The following is a 17,964-nucleotide window of genomic DNA, read 5'->3' on the forward strand; positions in this document are numbered from 1 at the left end:
AGGAGCCGTTTTTAACCTTCTGTACTTGGTCACGTTGGGTCATCATGAGGAGGGGAAGACGTCACAGTAACACGTGAATGGGAGTTTAACACTGACCCCAACACCCCTCTCAGTGTGAAGAGGAGAGAACCTTGTAGATGCTCTGCCGTACCACCTCGGCGATGTCTTGATTCACTCTTTCTCTGAGCTGGTTTGACACAAAGTGACGCCTCCCTGCACTCAGGATCAGCCTCTCAGTAACCAGACAGACCCTCAGCCTTCCTGATGGTCCGGAGGAGAAACTCCAACCCAACAGAGGTGCAGCCAGGGGACACAAACACCCGACACACACAATCCGTGGCGATCCATCCCTGTGCCAACACGTCTTCCCCAGGAGAACGGGCGCGCTCCACGCTGAGACTGACTGAAGCACTGAAGAAAAGCCACCAGCAGGCAGAGTCACACACGGCTAATGAAGGTACGAGATTCAAGTTTGCATCTGTCCACGGCTTACTCCCAACGTCAGAGAAATGCAGTAGCGTTTATGTGAGCACATAAATTAGAGGGGAGGCTGAGACAACATAAAAAGGAACTACCGAGATTCCCAAATAAAAGCATGCTAACAAAGAGAAACCATGAGCAGGACGCTGCAGTATGGTTACAGCTGAGAGCTACGGGTAAGGAACCCTGCAGGGCGATCGGAGCATTGACCTGAAGGGTCCTCCACCATGAGGAAGGGTTACAAACCGAACATAAATAAACTTCGCTTTGGCCCATGGCACCTCCTCCACTGAGCAGCCAAACTAATGCTAAAGGACGTCAGCAGGCGGCTGTGAGAACCTACTGGTGGTAAAAGAAAGACAACTGTAAATACTGCGGCACAAAACAGAAGATACAGAACATAAATTAAACCTCTTGTTTGTTTGTTTGTTGCTTTTTTCCTTTTTTTTTTCTTTTTTTTTTTTTTAATTTTTAAAAAGTTTAGAAATTACGTTTTAAAATATGTAGTTCCCATTAAAAAAATCCTAACGAATACTGAAAACCTCCTTTTTGCAGAGAAAATGTCTGGGTAATTCATATGAACCCCTACAGTGCCAGTAGTTAGAACATCCTGCTGCCAAGTGCTACCACAGCTTGCGTTAGTGTGCAGTGCCAGGAAACCCTGACTCCCAGCACCCGGAGGTTACACTGTTATGTACATCATATCTACATGCTTATACAGTATTTGAAATGAGGCAAGCACACACGGAAAGGTTTTTACTATACCAAACATTAGGAAGCGCAGGACGGCTGTCGTACAGAGCACAGTTAAAAGGAAAAGACAGTGCTATACAACTAGTTTAGATAACCTAGCCTGAATTACAGGAAATCTTTAATTTAAAAGAAATTATCGGAGCAGAAACAAGTCAACTGTAATCCAAAAATATTACTGAGCAATTCAGAAATATTTCTAAGAGTCCAACGTACACTCCTATCAAACAAAACAGGCTCTGAATCTGCCATAAGAGCAAAGTCTAAAGGACAGCGATGACTTTGAAAGCAAAGCTCTGTACATTCTGGGTATGTGTTTGGCACCCAAATTTCATTGGAGAATGTTGGTTTTTCTTTAAAGTCAGACAAAAGTGCAAAGCAATATAAATTAGGCCAAGTCCTTTCTTGACGTCTGATTTATTTCTGAAAAACAAGCCATCTGAGTTCAGGTTCTACGGACAATATACATGTGAAGCTTTGGATTTCTCACTGCAGGGAAGGGAAGGCTTCTGAAATTCATCTACTCGAAGTCAGTGAATTTGTAGTAAATTCAAAGACGACCACTGAGAGCAGGAAAGATTAAGAAATTTAGATATAGAATCGTGCTGCTTTGCATCTACACAGCATCTAGAACCAATTCTGACTTTAGCTGTCGATCAACATCTTCAGGCATGTAGGAGCCAAAATCCAGTAGTTCAAGACTGTGAAACCCTGAAAGAGACAAAAGACAAACTGAACTCACAGGACACGCAAGTCAAAAAGCACCTTTTGGAGACATACGGAGAAGGTTCAGCACGCACCATCTCAAGCACTCCAGGCTGAAACTACAAAACACCTGTGAGGAGAGCAGTGCTTACCACGGTAAGGAGGTACACAGCTTTAAACCATTCTGTGTTAGAAGTCCTTCCTCCAAGGATGGATGGATGGAACACGGGGCACTGCCTTTGCTGCAGAATATGCTCTGAACATCTGAGTGTTTTTCTTACATACCTTCGGGGGAACTAAGAGGTGAACCACCTGCTCATCTTGCTAAATGCTGAGTACCTTATTGAAAGAGTGACAACTGAACCTTCCTTCCCCCCATGCTGCAGAGGGGCGAGCTTTGCTCAGGATACAAACTTCACTTCCAGAACATGGGATTTTAAGAAAACAGACAACACACCAAAACTAGTTTTAGACTCAATTTCCTCCATCCGGTCACACCATCATGTAAATAATTGGCATAATTAAACCCAACTTTCAGTTTTACTTGCCACTTTTCAAAATCACTTTTCTGGACTATGGTGAACCACCCCGTTCTGATATGGAATTCCCATGAAAGGTTAAAACATCTTTAGACGTTAACCAATGGTTTCCCTTCCCCCCTAGCACAAGACCTAGTGCTTAATATAAGAATATCAGACTATCATATGGTAACAATTTTTATCATGTTACAATAAACAACAGGAATTCAACAGAAAGCAATAAAACTCTCACAGCCAACTGCCAGGACTGTCAAAAATGATCCGCTTTGAAGAGGCACAACATTGCAAGCCTTGTAAAAAACCAAGGGCGCGGGGCTGTTTCAAAACACAGAAAACTATAATGTTTGAAAGCATATAAAACTGTTTCATTAAGTGTCATAATGAAATATGAGCTGTTTGACCATAATTGTATGTAGATTTATGCTTTGTGGATTCTGATTTCAGAAAAACCCTTCAGAATATGACATCACAGCATCTCTCCTGTACGGGAAACATCATTAAGGGACAGTCATTTATCAGCACCAGCAATTCCTTGGATCGTATCCCTGCATGTTTTCAGTTGTGCATCACAGGACAAGTCAGACATAAGCTGCTCAAAATTGTCAAGTGTGCAGAATTTGAAAGGAAGAACACACCACCAAAGGTTCTTCATATTTCACCCACAGATCTCCATGACAGCGGATCTTGCAGGTCACAGGTGGCAGGAAAGAAGATAAGTCACCAACATATTCCTCTTGCACTTAAGACAAACCACATATAGCTTTTCCATAAATCAAAACTAGGAACCATTCAACTCCAACAAGCCTCGGAATTTCCACAGCAAAAGTTCACCTAGGGAGAAATTTCTGTTATCTTAAGGAAAACAAGAGTTTATTGTTTTGAGTCATACAACCTGCAGGTGAAACGATAAACTTATATATGTGGAGAGACAAAGACTTACCTTCTGAGGGTAGTAAAGTGCAGACTGTTATCTGGAGATGTAAGTGTATGTTCTAGATGGAGAGCGAGTCTCGTTTGGGGCACTGGGTGGCACGTTTAAGAAATCCCAAATCAGAATTGTATCGTCATGGGAACTACTAATGATCTGAAATTCATCAAACTGGAGCCTAAAGACACGTCCTGAATGTTCCTGTGAGTAATGGACATCAGTTAGCAGGCCAAGAAGAGGATGACATTTCATTATGTTTGTACTCATGCAGAACTGGATGCAGAATGGTGCATTACATTTTTGGTGCACTGTTTAAGAAGCCCTTAGTTATAATCAATCACACTTGACTTTAAAGAAAAGCAGTTTTCATACATAAGCTTTGTTCAGCATAAATAACACACAGCTTTCAAATAAAGCACTCATAAGTCCTGACTGTCCCCTGCAGGGGCCCACTGCACATGTTGAGGCTGACATTATTAAGACTAACAAAGTCTATCAGGAAGCATCAATCTACAAAACTGGTTGGCAATAACGGTCCACACCAGGGCTTCCTTTTCTTACATAAGATTTTACATTCAACACTGCTGCTAGCCCAGTTTTTGTACAGCACTAACACACCACATCATGGCTTCACCTAGGACACACTGCTGCAAGGATCAGTATGGCTCACACATGGAGCAAGTCCTCCCTTTTCTTTGCATACCTCTTCCTTTCAAACTGAAAGGTTAGAAGAAAGGTTGAGGAAAGACTCACAGAATTTCAGCCCCATCATTCCCTTTAATAGGAAGAAATTGAAAACCATCATGACAGTGGTATTACACCACCACGACAATGGTATTGCACCAGTAACTAAAATGATTTCACATAAGGTCATGATTTTTTAGAGTCTCTAAGGATGTCTTAATTTTTCATTTAGTCATTAATGATGTGTACATTTTCATTCATTTTTAGCACAAGAAATAGCCCAGGCTTTACAGAGAACCCCCTGAATTTTTCACCCATCCTAAGGGAATAAAATGCCTCACGCTTTTAAATAGGATATTTGAAACCTCAAATCAATAAATTGATTATACATACCACTAACGTACGCAAGCATAATGTACTTGCTGGGGCACGGGGGTCAAGAGCAGCTTGCAAGTCCCAAACTTTAATTTTGCTATAAAGAAAGATAAGAAGGTTAAAAGCATCGTTTCAAGTGTAAGCACAGAAACATCTAAAAGCAATGGACGGAATATTCCAGATCTTCCCTTCAGCTGATTTATCAGCATTGAGCAAAATGTTAGAATTTATCTTCACTAATTTACTAAAGCTTAATCTCGTAAAACACGGACAGTCTTGTATTTCTTCTTAGCAGCAAATACAGTGATGTCTTTGTGATGGCCCAAGTGGGTCGTTTATACTCAAGACCAACTAACTACATTTGTATACACAAGTCAGTTTGGAACAGCAGAAAAACCTCTAAAGCCCACAACACTACTGATGAAATTCAAAGATCCAACAGGAATTAAGCAGGGACTGCCAACCCCAGTGAGATGATGAGCCCACATAAAAAGCTGGAGACAAACACAGTTCAAGAATTGTTTTCAATAGCCCCACTGCTCACTTGAAGTACAGTGGGGCTCCTGCCTTTAAGCTAAGAGGAATAGCCACTGAACAGTTCTGAGAGCCCTACATGAGATATCTGCTCTCACAATAAGTATCTTCACTGTTGTTTTTACCAAACAAGAATTGAAAAGAAAGCATTGACTACTCTGAGTATGTGGGCTTGTAAAAGGAGCAGTTCCTAAAGGAAGAGACAAAAGAATGCACTTTTTTAGATCGATTGTCACTTCAGCCAAACAAAAGTTTACTTCCTGTACAACGTCAAGCATGAGTGCCAAATACATTTGGTGTGCACTAGAATGTACCAGAAAAACAGTTTCTTGTCTACTTAAAAGTGCAGCCTGATACGCTGAAACAGAAGCCACTTAAATAGTGATCCATCCATCAAATTGGAAGGGAGCTTTTCTACCACAAACAAGGCCCAAAGGCTTTCAAGAACGCTTTGTTAAGGAAGGCAGAACCTTTTGAAATAGCTCTCAGAAACATACCCATCATAGGCTCCACTAACAATCCTCTTATTGTCGAACCTGATGCATCGGACCAGTTCTTCATGGCCTTCTAATACCCTTAAACAGGCACCACATTCAATGTCCCATAGCCTTAAAAGAACAGAAGAAAGTCTGAGCACTTCAGGTTCAGTGCTATCACCTTACACACAGTGATTTCAGCATGCTACTGAATGGGTTTCTGCAGAAAATACCACAATTTGCTAAAAAGAGCAGCTGGTAGAACTAGATTTTCCTTGTACGCAATTCAGAGAAAACTGCATTGCAGCTGCAGTACATAAAAACTAATCTAGACATTCAAAATTACATATAAGTAAAGGCTGTACACTTGCTAGATTGTTTTAAGAAACCTTAACATACTTCTCTGTTCTGCATAAATCAGTGATTACTAGAGGTTCAGAAAGCATGAAAACCAGTGACCAATGTCTCCACCTCTCAAGTAGAAAACAAGGTCATAAACTACAGGGATTGAGGGTTTTGTTTCCCTCCGTCTGAACCTCACAGTCTCACATGGATGTGATATGTTAACTAGTTGTACAGCATCTGCTTCAATGACATACTGAAATGAGTAGGGGAGCAGCAGAGGTCAGGGGAAATCCTGTTATCGCGTGTAAACGTACATAGGTACATACCAACAGCCTGCTGGCACCCACCTAATGGTATTGTCAGAAGATCCACTGACAACCAGTCGATCCCTGTACTGCAGGCATGCGATGCCACGCTTGTGCCCATTTAGTGTACGAACAAACTCGCATGTACTTGTACTCCAGACCTATGAAACATGAGAATCATGCTCAATAAAGGCTTCTGACTTCCAACAGAAGCTGTTACAAACTCATAAGCAGAAGTCTGAGGCTGATTTCTGCTGGACAGCAGAATGAAATCTTCCGTAGTATTTTTACAGGCAAAGAGGAGGCACGTGGTGTTAGTGGAAGGTGGTATTACAGAGCCTAGCAATGACAAGAGCCATCGGCTCTGCTATTGTACATCATGTCAATGAGAAAGACTGGGAGGTTGCAAGTAGAGGGCTTACATAAAATATTTTCAAGTGGCAGATGATACTGGTCCAAACGACCTTGAAAGGCTGATGACACTTAAATCTTGATAAGTAGTAATCCTTTAAAAGTGAGGATGTTACCTCATATGCAAAAATAAGCTGTATTTTTTACCAAATAAACTGCTAGCAATCTGCTTCTAAGATAAGACCAAAGCCATGGCCTATTAAGGCCTGGTGGCTGCTTCTTCTTTCAACGTTTTTGATGAAATTTATTCATTTTTTAATGAACTGTTATTGAAGTTGTAACGTAAAGGGCTCATGTAAAGTAGCTCCTTTTCCAAAAGAAGTGCAGTGGGTTTCTTGGCCGACATTCAGACACAGAACTGCCAAGAGCTTTTTGGCACAGTCCAGGATAGTTCTGGTGGTAGAGAAGGAAGGGTGGAAACGCTTTTGTTATATTGATACACTCTGGGTAACTCAAATTTTCTGGTATGTAAATTTTTCAAAATACAGCATTTTAATTCTTTAAACACAGCAAAGTCTGGTTTAGCTGGGAAGGTGTGGAATGGAAAAGCAACTGCTGATAAATTTCATGTCTGGAACAGGACTGCCAATTGAAATAAAAAAGCTGACATTTGGAAAAAGGCACAAAATGTGCCACATTTAACAAACAAACCCAACTTGAGATTAGAGTAGGCTTTACTTTTCTGGAGCTGTACAACAGTCACAACAAAAACATTACAAGCCTTGTTATGTGCAAGAAGACATTAACAACTAGTAGGAGGAAGCAGCTAGCTGAATGCTAAGGAGAAAGGCACAGAACTGTTTACAAAAAACCTTGGCTACTCCAATTTGAATTGTAACTTTCAGAAGCTTTTCTGGCTTAGTAGGCATTCAGACCCACAGGAGAGTTCTGCCAACTTACTTTAATGGTCCTGTCACCTGATGCTGATACAATATACTTGTCATCAAAGTCTACCACGTTAACAGCAGCACGATGGCCAACCAGGACACGGCGCAGGGTGATGTCAGTAGGTGATGCCATATCCCAGACAGCGATGGATCTGTCCTTTGAGCATGTCACCATTAAGCCATTACTGAACCTCAAATGAAGCACTGCTTCATTGTGGTGAATCAACGTGTTCAGAACTTCACCTGTATTTACATCCCAAACTCTGCAAAAGAAAAGAATTTTATCCCAAATGAAGGAACTATATACATTACGCATATCTGAAGTTTTGTGTTCATTGACAAGTGCTCCACATACAGAGCCTCCTTTCATTATAGGTCATAACTAAAATAAGTCAGAAGGTGATGTAAGAAACCTAAATGAGGTATTCACCCATGCAACTGGTGCATCAGCCATTCTCCTTCATGCTGTGCTTTGAATGATATGGGTCACATTCCTTCACAATGCTTAACACTACAAAGCATGAGATAGACTTGGAAAAAAATGACTGAACATGATGCTTTCCAATGTGCAAACACCTTATTTTTGGAATAATGGTACTACACTCACACGAGGGATGTTTTCTGATATTTGGAGATGATTACAAATATTCCCAACCCCAATATTCACTTTTTTTAAGCTTTTTTTTCCCCCCAAAACTTAACACTCACCTCACTGTAGAATCTGAAGATCCAGTTACAATGACCCTTTCATCGTACTGCAGACAAAGAACCGAGCCAGTATGTCCTGTTAATACTTTCAAACATTCCAAGCTTGTTTTGTCCCAAATCTGTCCAAAAAATAAAAATAAGAACTCTAAACATCTTGCCAAGAACATGGGTTCAAAAAACTTGAACACTGCTGCTACTGAGAGGAAAGGAAGAAACCTGGACACAGCAGCAAGAACCCTTGGCTAGGCTGCATGTCCAGACAGCAACTCTTGTCCTCCCTTCTAACTTGGGGAGTCTCCTTGAAGCAAGCTTTTGGCATTACAGCAAAACAACCAAGGATCATGAAAAGACGAAAGCCTGTTTTACAAGAAGAAATGCCAGGGCACTCAGGGACAGCTTGCATGAAAGCAGCTTGTTCTGGAGAAAGCCAACCATTTGGTATGACAAAAAGTCACAGCTGACAATAAGTGCTACATAATCTTCTTTCATGTAGACAACTCTGATTTCACAAGTGTTTCTTTGTAGCCAGTGGTATTGATTGCCCGTCTGCTAGAGCAAAACACAGGTGAAGATTTCACAGGGCTATAGAAGGCACCCAGTCCTCGTAAACCCTGAAGAGAGAAGCACTGTTGGAAGAATCCTAGAATGTCCTGGGTTGCAAAGGCCCACAGTGCTCATCCAGTTCCAACCCCCTGCTGTGTGCAGGGTCACCAACCAGCAGCCCAGGCTGCCCAGAGCCACATCCAGCCTGGCCTTGGATGCCTGCAGGGATGGGGCATCCACAGCCTCCTTGGGCAACCTGCTCCAGTGCGTTACCAGCCCCTGGGTGAAAAACTTCCTCCTAACATCCAACCTAAACCTTCCCTGTCTCAGTTTAAAACCATTCCCCTTGTCCTATCACTGTCCACTCTTATCAACAGCCCTTCCCCCTCCTGTTTATACAAGAGAACACATCAAGGAAACAAACAGCTCCCCCTCCAAGGCAGAACTACCATTCACTCATAAAGACCAAAAAAAGCATTTACCTTAATGGAGTTATCTCGTAGGCCACTGATTATCTTTTCATCATCATACTGTAAACAGTAGACACCTTTGCTGTTTTCAGAGCGGCACTGAATCCTTTGCAAATTATGTCGCCCACATCGCCAGTTAGATTCTATAGTCTGACAAGAGGTGAAACAATGGGAGTTAGGCACGAGGCTGCACGCTCCAGTGTGATTACCCCAACAGAAGCCCAGCAAATCTATTCTCACTGTTACAGAGTTCACCCTTAAGATTTAAATGTAAAATTCACATACATTTTTCTCCCACCCACCCATAAAAACCACTTATAACACCATGACTTCAGACCTCGGTATTTTGTCATGACAAAAGCAGTGTTCAGTGCTGAAAATCATACTCAAGCTGCCTTCATCAGAACAGTCAGAGTAACCATCAGAAAAATACATTACAGTTTCCCCTTGTACGTATGCAGTCATCTGATAGCAGCGGCATAGAACTTGTATGGTGTGTGCTCAGCACCACTGAGTAACCAGCATACAGATCGATCCCTGCACCTTCCTGCCCCTGCCATTTCTCGCATTAGCTGTCATGCATCCAAGGGACTGAGATATGGAAACTTCTGCTAACTTGCTCCTTTTCTTTTTAATTCTCCTTTCAGGTAACAGACATGACACCTTAAAAGGAGACAAACTATCTCACGACAGAACAAGAATTAATTCCATCTTGTGATCAGCTTTTTCCTGCTTGTGAAAAGACCAATGTTGGCTTCAAAGACACATGAGATAAGGGATTTTGGTCACACAGCTCTGCAACAACACCAGCAGTACCCCACAGGCTGGAATACCTTTCATCTTCCAGCATGGGCACCAGAACAGTCCAGTTGCAGAACAGTGCAACTACGACCTCCCAGTTCCAAGAAAATATGCCTGTTTTAGCAGAAAACAGTGCATTGCTTGGTTTGCCATGTGCTTACTCCTTCAATTGTCTCCCATTACGCAACTCAGAGAGAATTATCCACAATTATAATACAAACCTGATGTATCACAGGAATTTGTCTAAATTAGAAGTACTAAAGGAAGCTTCTGGAAGAGCATGTTGACAAGTTATTCACCCCCACTCATTCTCCTCCAATTTGTTGGGGAAGCTAATGAAATTAAGACAGCAAGTCATCTGCCAGTTTGGGATCAGCTTTTCCAGCCAGCCAGCACGACTGAACCGGGCTCAGGCTGTTCAGATCTGACATCAGCTCCACTTGGGCTCCTGCTCTGAAGGTAGCAGACTGCTCATTTTGCTACTTCCTCAGCATGGGATGGATGTGTCAGGAAGGGAGGGCTCTCAAGCTTCGGCTGAAGATTTATCATCTGTGCTTGGAGGGCAGAACTGCAACTCGTTAATTCCTTCACTGTTACCGAGCTCATAGACCAGCCTTGGAAACAGCAGAGAATTTAAGACACTAATAGCACGAGCCATTATAACTAGAGATCCGAAGGTAAGATATTTAACAGTGCAATAACTAACACTGAACACACTGGAGATAAAGTATCTCAGATCCAAGTCATCCAATTTAAATAGCTTCAGAAACCATTTATATTCAGTTCTAAAAAGTCGCCTAAGGGAGAGTTTTCCCTACAGGAACGTTCTTGAAAAGGTCAGAAATGAGCAGTTTAATGCACCACGTGCTGGATTACTCAGACCTCCAGGCACTGCAACACCATTTGAGCACCTCCACACCTCAGGCTCCTGTGGCAGCCATTCCCAATAGCTACAGAACACATTAAGAACAGCACCAATCAGCTGTCTCTAGCAGCTTTCTAATCAGAGCAGCAGTCGGTAGCAGTATGCTGACCAAACATTTTGGGACTAGTGCTGGCTTAACTCTTAGCAGCTCACTGTAGGAAGCGACATAATAAGCTTACCACAAGAAAAGACTGGCGTCAGATAAAAGAAACGAAGGTATTATTTAACATCTACACGAAGGCACCATAAAGCAGCAAGTCACATGCAGGTGCACATTTGTGAGTAGATATCATTTCATTTCTACGTTAAATCGTGCGGCTACTGTGGGAAAATACTTCATGTTTTTCGAGAACTTGTAAAATCCCCTTACACTGTGTAAATTTTCAGTGTGCTGGGAAAGTAGCCACAATACACAGAGAACATACAGCAGCATTTAAATTAGCAACAGAGTGAAAACAGATGTGTACGTATAGAGGAATAACATTATTCTAGATGACTAAATGCAGCTGAGTGGGTGGGCAACCTGGAGGACCCTCTGAAAAGGAACATGTTTAATACAATACTGGCAACCACATAAAAGCTTCTGCTAGAGGAGATTCCTGGTTGTTACCAAATAGTGCAGTTAATAGGTTTTCAGCTGCAGCTCCTTCCAGGAGATATCTCAATACACTGCATACACATTCAGTAGGTATGCATGTGCATACGAGCAGAGAGGAAGAAACTACTCTGTTTTATAGACTGTTACAAGCACCGTGGGGTCAATGTTGAGAGACTCCATTTATTTGCATGCTTACAGCAACAAACCTAACACCAATTCATGCAGCACTCTACTTTTCTGTAGCAAGTCTCCAAGGTAACAGCCCCTCTACATGGATTTCACAGCTAAAAGTGAGTGGTGCAGAACACTGTCTCCTTGGCTTACAGGCACAGCTAACAGTTTCACACACTTCACTAATGCTCACTTAGGGCGATAGCAGCAAGTGTGCTACACAGCCAACAAAATCTGGACACAAGGGATAGGGAACAAATGTGAAGATGAAACCTGCTATGCGGAGAGCCAGTTAGCAGCTGAGGAACTGCAGAACTGGACAGAAAGGCACTTTGATGTACCCTGTGTTCAGTTCCTTGGCTAAATATGGGACTTCTATCCTTGCAAATATTATTGCAAAGCAGGTTTATCTTTACCCCCAAAACCAAAGGGACTGCTTGCTGAACAGTGTAAGCTGATGAAGTGCCGTCCTTCTGCAAGCAACCAACCTGATACGCAAGAAGCTGTTCAGTGGTCCACTAAGTAACACTATCCCCAAGTCTCACTGCAGACTTGCAGAACCCTTTTTAAAGCCCCGGAAAGAACATATCAGATGTTGAGAGAGATAGATATGGACAATGGAATAGACTCGCTTGTTACAGAGGAAGAGAAGGAGGCCTGCAGAAACTGTATTAAAGGCTTTGGGTGCCAATTTATGGAAAGCAGGAGTAGTGCAGGCAAAGGGAATGAAAAAAGCCCAGCTGAGGACCGGCCCTGTAGCATGGAGAGCATGCAGTTTTCTGCCCTTCTCAGCTATGAGTCAAGGCCTGTGCCAGTTACAATCTGCCTCAGTTTGCAGGCCAGTTTCACACTAAGATGTGTCTTTCAAGTGGCTCAAGTCTGAAAATGCAGAGCAAAAATGACACTTTAATTCTCATCTGAATAAGGTTGACCTACGTTTCCACGGAACCAAGATGAACACTTGTTCCCATTAACTTCGAGAACATGACATTTCTGAAACAGTCTTCTCAACTCATCACATGGATACTCGTGCTAGAACTGCAGGGAAAACCAAATAGTTGGCTGGGCTTCACAAATAATATGGAAAAAATCCAGGGACTTGGGGTTCTGCAATCAGCAGCATTAAGCTTTCCACCTTGTCACGCTGCCCATTAACACAACCCACTCGAAACAGCTGACTTTCACACAGTGCTTTGGGGCTGCACCCAGTCACCTTGCAGCAAAAAACATTCTGTAAACAAGCCTCACAAACCCAGATTCCATTTTCTAGGATATGCCCCCAAAATATACGTGTATATATATATATATATATATCTCCTACAGGAGCTTGGCAATCCAACGTGGAACTTGGAGACATTTAGCACTGCTGGACCACCTCTTGTGAAATGAAACCTTATTAAATATTTGGCTTCACAGTGGAGAGACCTCTTTCCAAGAATCTGATTTCAGATCTCTAAATGTCCTCTTATTTTCAAATCCGATGACTTCAGAAGTGACATTATGTTCCTAAAATGTGTTTGGCATGAAATAAACAGACACTGGCACTAATAAACCTTCAGAGAGGCAAGGGAGCCTCATTTGCCGAATCACAGCCTGTCCTACCTTGCAGTTAATGACACTTCGTGGCTGCGTGGACTTTTGACCTAGAATGCAAATAGAGTCTGAGGAAAACAATTCACATTCACTACATATCGTTCCTCAGATTCCCTTCCAATCATTAATTCAAGCCTTGGATTACTTTTCATTTCTGTCAGTCAACCAGAAGAATGGAGGACATTACTTGTAGAGCTCATCTCCACTCACAGAGCCAGTGCAGCACCAGCTCCTGTAAACTGGTAGCTCCTCACATCAGTAACAGCATAGCCAAACATGTTCCATCTTTGCTCTCTACAGGTACAACACTGACCAATTAGATTTTCTGTCACATCAAATGGTTTTTACTGTATTAACAATAAAGAAATTGGGCCCCTTGGATGCAAGGTAATAGAGATACTAAGTTAATCACACTGCAGTTCTAATATAGTAGCCTTGGTAAGAGGACGAAGGGAGTGTCTGCATCTCTGGCTCATCATGAGCTGCCTAAGCTCTGACAGAAAACGAAGATCTTATTAAAGTTCCAGACAAATATTTAAAGAAAAAACATTTTGATATTCAGAGATAGAAACCTCTTCAACTCTGCTAAAATGAAAGTCTTATTCTGCATATTGCTTTGAAAAGTGAAGAAACTGGAGAAGTATGAAAGTAAGGGCAAGTGTAACTTTAGGCATAAAAAGCCCAAACAAATGCAAAATCAAAACCAAGCACAAGAAAGTCAGGAATTGTTCCAAGCCTTACAGTTCACTCTTGTTGCCATTGTTACCTACCTTTTAAAACAAAGTTAAAAGCTTCCTTTGACAGTTCCTTAGAGAAGCGGTTTGTGAAAAGAGTTTTAAAAGGGTGATTTATAAGAAAAGAAAAATCTAATGTACTCTTGGAAGCAGATGAATTATAGGGGACTCTGGGTTATCAGCAAAAACACCAACCCCACTCCAGGTTGGAAACCTAAAAACAGCAGTGTTTCAAAAGCCTGAAGCACTGACGTGGTACAACACCACCCTCACCCTTCTGCCTTCCCTTCCAGCTGAGCCATTGCCAAGATCCCACAGTGGGAAACACGCTGCCCATGTTAACCCAGCAGTGCTGACACTGGCAGCAGCCATTAGCTGCTCCACTTATACCTTACTGAATGAGTACTGGAAGAGAATAACTTCAAAAATCTGGGATAAAATAACACTGAACTTCTTCAATATTCTATACAATTTCAAAGGTCGTCTTTCCACACTTTTTCTCTCATTTTGGTTACTGAACAACATAAAGACCTTGCTGAAAACAAAAGAATCACATCAAGAGTGTCCTTTAATTCCATGATCTTACCCATCACTATATTGTCACTGCCATTCCTTACACATACAGCTCCTTTCAAATACTAAGATGTGCATTGCTCAGCTAGCAAGCATCAAATTTGATCCTTCTTTGCCTGTGTGACATTTAACCCTTAGTTCTGCACCTTTAGATGTTCATTAATTGTGTAACAGGGGCTAAAAATATTTGGAAATTGGACTATATTCTGCAGCAGTTACATTTTACAGGTAGACTAAGAGTTCTGAATGATTTTACAGAGTGCCAAGCAACACAGACTGACGTTTGCCATAGCGGAATGATTCCATTAGATCACATCTGCCTTAAACATCAGAACACATTTCCCCACTAATGAACTTCAGACCAAAACTTTACACCCATCACGTGGCTGAAATAAATAGAAATTCTGCTGCAGATATTACATGTCAGATAACATACCTCTATGTCCTGTATTATCTTTGGGTATAAGGACCTGTAAAACGAATTTGGGGGGCCATCTGTTGGCCTGTTTTTAAACAGGTACTGATCCCTAGAAAGAACCAGAAACATATTTTTCAGTTTATCACAAAGAAACCAAACCGCAAAGGAATTCAAAATCTGCACAGAACAAAAGCTTACAATACATTCTCAAGGAACACTTGTCATAATTTGTAGTATTGAAATTATAACCCTTGTGACTTTACAATTTGACAGCTATATTTGAAAAGAAACAGGTGTTTTCTTCCTTGTGGCTTTCTGATTGAGGGTCCTGTGCTTCACAAGGCTTTGGCCAGCAGGGTGTCCTCCTCTTGCATAGCTCCTTACAGCATGCCTTGCATTTTCTTAGGCACACCACTAGAGAGCACAGACAAACACATTTCTAAAGCAGAACACCTGATACCTTCATATCCTTGTGAAGGATGAAAAGCTTCTTTGCTGCTGCTGCCCCAGCAGTCCACAGGAGGGATAAGGACTGCAGTGACACTCACTATCAATTGCTCTTTGGTAAAGCTCACGATTAGTTTAATTTATCAAGGGAAACACAGTAAGAGATGAATTATTGTCTGGGTACTTACCAACCCCTTCTTTCTGACAGTCCCTTCCACAGCGGATCTGTGCGTACCATTCTTTCAATCAATTTTTTCCATAGCATTCCCTCCGAGATGACTCTCTGCCACTCCTTACATACCAGCTCTGCTGCACAGAGTGATCTGGCATCAAGATAGGAAAGGATGTTTTCTGCTATGTGATCTAAGCCTTGCTCTACAAAGAAATAAAGGCAATCAACACGTCAATCACTTCGCAGTAAACTACTAAACATGTTTTACAGTACACTGAGAGAAAGCTAACACAGCTTTATATTTAAGGCACTGGAGCAAACGTGATTATTCATATCATACACAGAAGCGTCAGTTACAAATAAATCCCACCAGATACACCAAAACACCTCTCTCCTTAGTCCTTTCCTACTACTAGGCTGTTCCATTTTCACAGAAAGAATGAGAGCAAACTAAGCTTCACCGCTGTGCATCAGCAGCAGAAAGCACTTTGCTGCTTCTCAGCACAGAATGCTGGATGTTTGACGCACATAATCCATGGGGCTACACGGCCCAAGAAGCAGGTATTCCTCAAGATCTGTAATATTGATTCCTGCTGCCTTATGTGTAACATTAGATAACTTAGCAGAAGATAGACTCCACATCAAAGAACACAGACATCCCCTAGGAGAAGCATTAGCAAAGATTAAACACAGGGACCTCTTTTGTATTTCAACTCTCCGGGTGCCAATGCCTCTCCTTAATTTTGGATATGCTCCATGCCCTGCAGCCTGGTGTAAGCAGAAGAAAGCAGCAGGAATGCATCAGACAAATGCATTACATGAACGTGGTGCTTTAACAGCTCAGGCAGTTGTGATGATTCACAGGTGGCTGCCACCAGTCTCCATGCTCAGGGAAGTTATTACTGAAGGGCTACACCAGCAGCAAAGGGTGGCTGCAGCTTCTCTGAAGCTAAGTGTAAGATTCAACTGTAGCCAGCTCAGGGTCCCCAGGAGTCAAGTACTTCTGAAATACTGACAGGTGGTGGCTCAGCTTCTGAGCCATACATGCTAGTCCAAAGTAACACTAGTTTAGCTTCAAAGATTTCACAACATATGTAAAACAGCCACAATAACAGATGGTATCTCTGCAGCTCCTCTTCACCTGCTGGGGATAGGTTGTGAATGCTCCATCCCTGAAGGCATTCAAGGCCAGGCTGGATGTGGCTCTGGGCACACTGGTCTGCTGGTTGGTGACCCTGCACACAGCAGGGGGGTTGAAACTGGGTGATCATTGTGGTCCTTTTCAACCCAGGCCATTCTATGATTCTATGATTCTCCCAGTGAGTCTCCAACCCAAGTACTCCCAAAGTCAGGGAACCCTCTCCCAACAACAGAGCATCTCAGTGCAGCTATGAGCAGCAGCACCACTTGCACTACTAGCAGCTTCTATCTGTACACATTGTGAAAGCTGTCTCACAGTCTGCTCCACCCCAACCTTGCTAGTAACTATCAAGGATTCAAAGCACTGTTTACTGAGGATACATTGAAGTTACTGTGATTTGGCAACTTTCCCAAGGTTTCTCAGGGCAATGTAATCATTGCAAGGTCCTTCCCCAACGTTATAGGCACAAACCCACTGGGAATCCAGACGATAACTCCACTCACAGTGAAAAGCAGGACACAGCTTGTGAAAACAAGACAGCTCTGCTGAGTGAGCAGATCTCTGATGCTGAAGGTTATAGGTGTTACCAACAGGGCACAGAACAGCTTTTGCTCTTCTTCCAGCACCCATACCACAGTGTGGAACTGCAGGTGCACCATGATTTGCACAAGGATCCTTAGTCAAATCACTAGGCAATAAGACTAAGGAACACTAGGAAATTACAGAACTGATAACGAGGTCAGAATCAGGCTGCTATGTTTCAAGCTTAAAAAGGAAGGTAAACATTGATGCCAACAGAATGTCTGTACAACAGCAGGACAAGAGCACTGACTTTCAGTGCTCTTCCAGCCCAGAGCTACAGGATGCTGTCCTGTCTCTGCCACGTGAAAAATGGGTTTAATCAGCTGCAGCATGCCCAAAGAGCAGGGGCACACACAAAGCTAATCTCAGATGACCTTAATTTCTCTTTATGTTTGAGGAATAACCCACTCTGGCTATGCCTGGGTTCCATAAAAGCCAGCAGCACGTGAATGGTGACAGGCAAATGTTTCATCATCTACACCCTTAAGGTGTGAAAGAAATCCTTCGCTTGAGCATCTGAAAGCCTGCAGCTGAACGAGCAAAAGAATCACGTGAAGTTCATCAAATAATCTAGCTGTGCCACCAAGGGAACAGCCGTCCTCAGCAGACACGCTCTGGTCAGAGTCTAACTATGTATCTCATCACAAAGATTGGACAGTGGGATCCGTG

General features: G+C 42.4%; 1 protein-coding gene across 7 annotated transcripts in view; it reads right to left on the bottom strand.

Moving 5' to 3' along the window:
* Positions 1-1,574: 1,574 nt before the first annotated feature.
* Positions 1,575-17,964, bottom strand: part of FBXW11 (F-box and WD repeat domain containing 11) — a 54,430-nt gene continuing 38,040 nt past the window's right edge. For all 7 annotated transcript variants that reach the window (XM_072348153.1, XM_072348154.1, XM_072348150.1 and 4 more), the window contains 10 exons: positions 15,589-15,775; positions 14,972-15,062; positions 9,153-9,290; positions 8,128-8,246; positions 7,433-7,682; positions 6,164-6,282; positions 5,493-5,603; positions 4,480-4,558; positions 3,415-3,603; positions 1,575-1,941 (listed from right to left, as the gene is read on the bottom strand). In XM_072348153.1, coding sequence (XP_072204254.1) covers positions 3,442-3,603; positions 4,480-4,558; positions 5,493-5,603; positions 6,164-6,282; positions 7,433-7,682; positions 8,128-8,246; positions 9,153-9,290; positions 14,972-15,062; positions 15,589-15,775 — 1,256 coding nt within the window. In that variant the 3' untranslated portion in view covers positions 1,575-1,941; positions 3,415-3,441. The remainder of the gene's footprint in view (positions 1,942-3,414; positions 3,604-4,479; positions 4,559-5,492; positions 5,604-6,163; positions 6,283-7,432; positions 7,683-8,127; positions 8,247-9,152; positions 9,291-14,971; positions 15,063-15,588; positions 15,776-17,964) is intronic.

The sequence above is a fragment of the Excalfactoria chinensis genome, chromosome 13, assembly GCF_039878825.1.
Source record: "Excalfactoria chinensis isolate bCotChi1 chromosome 13, bCotChi1.hap2, whole genome shotgun sequence".
Lineage (NCBI taxonomy): Eukaryota > Metazoa > Chordata > Aves > Galliformes > Phasianidae > Excalfactoria > Excalfactoria chinensis.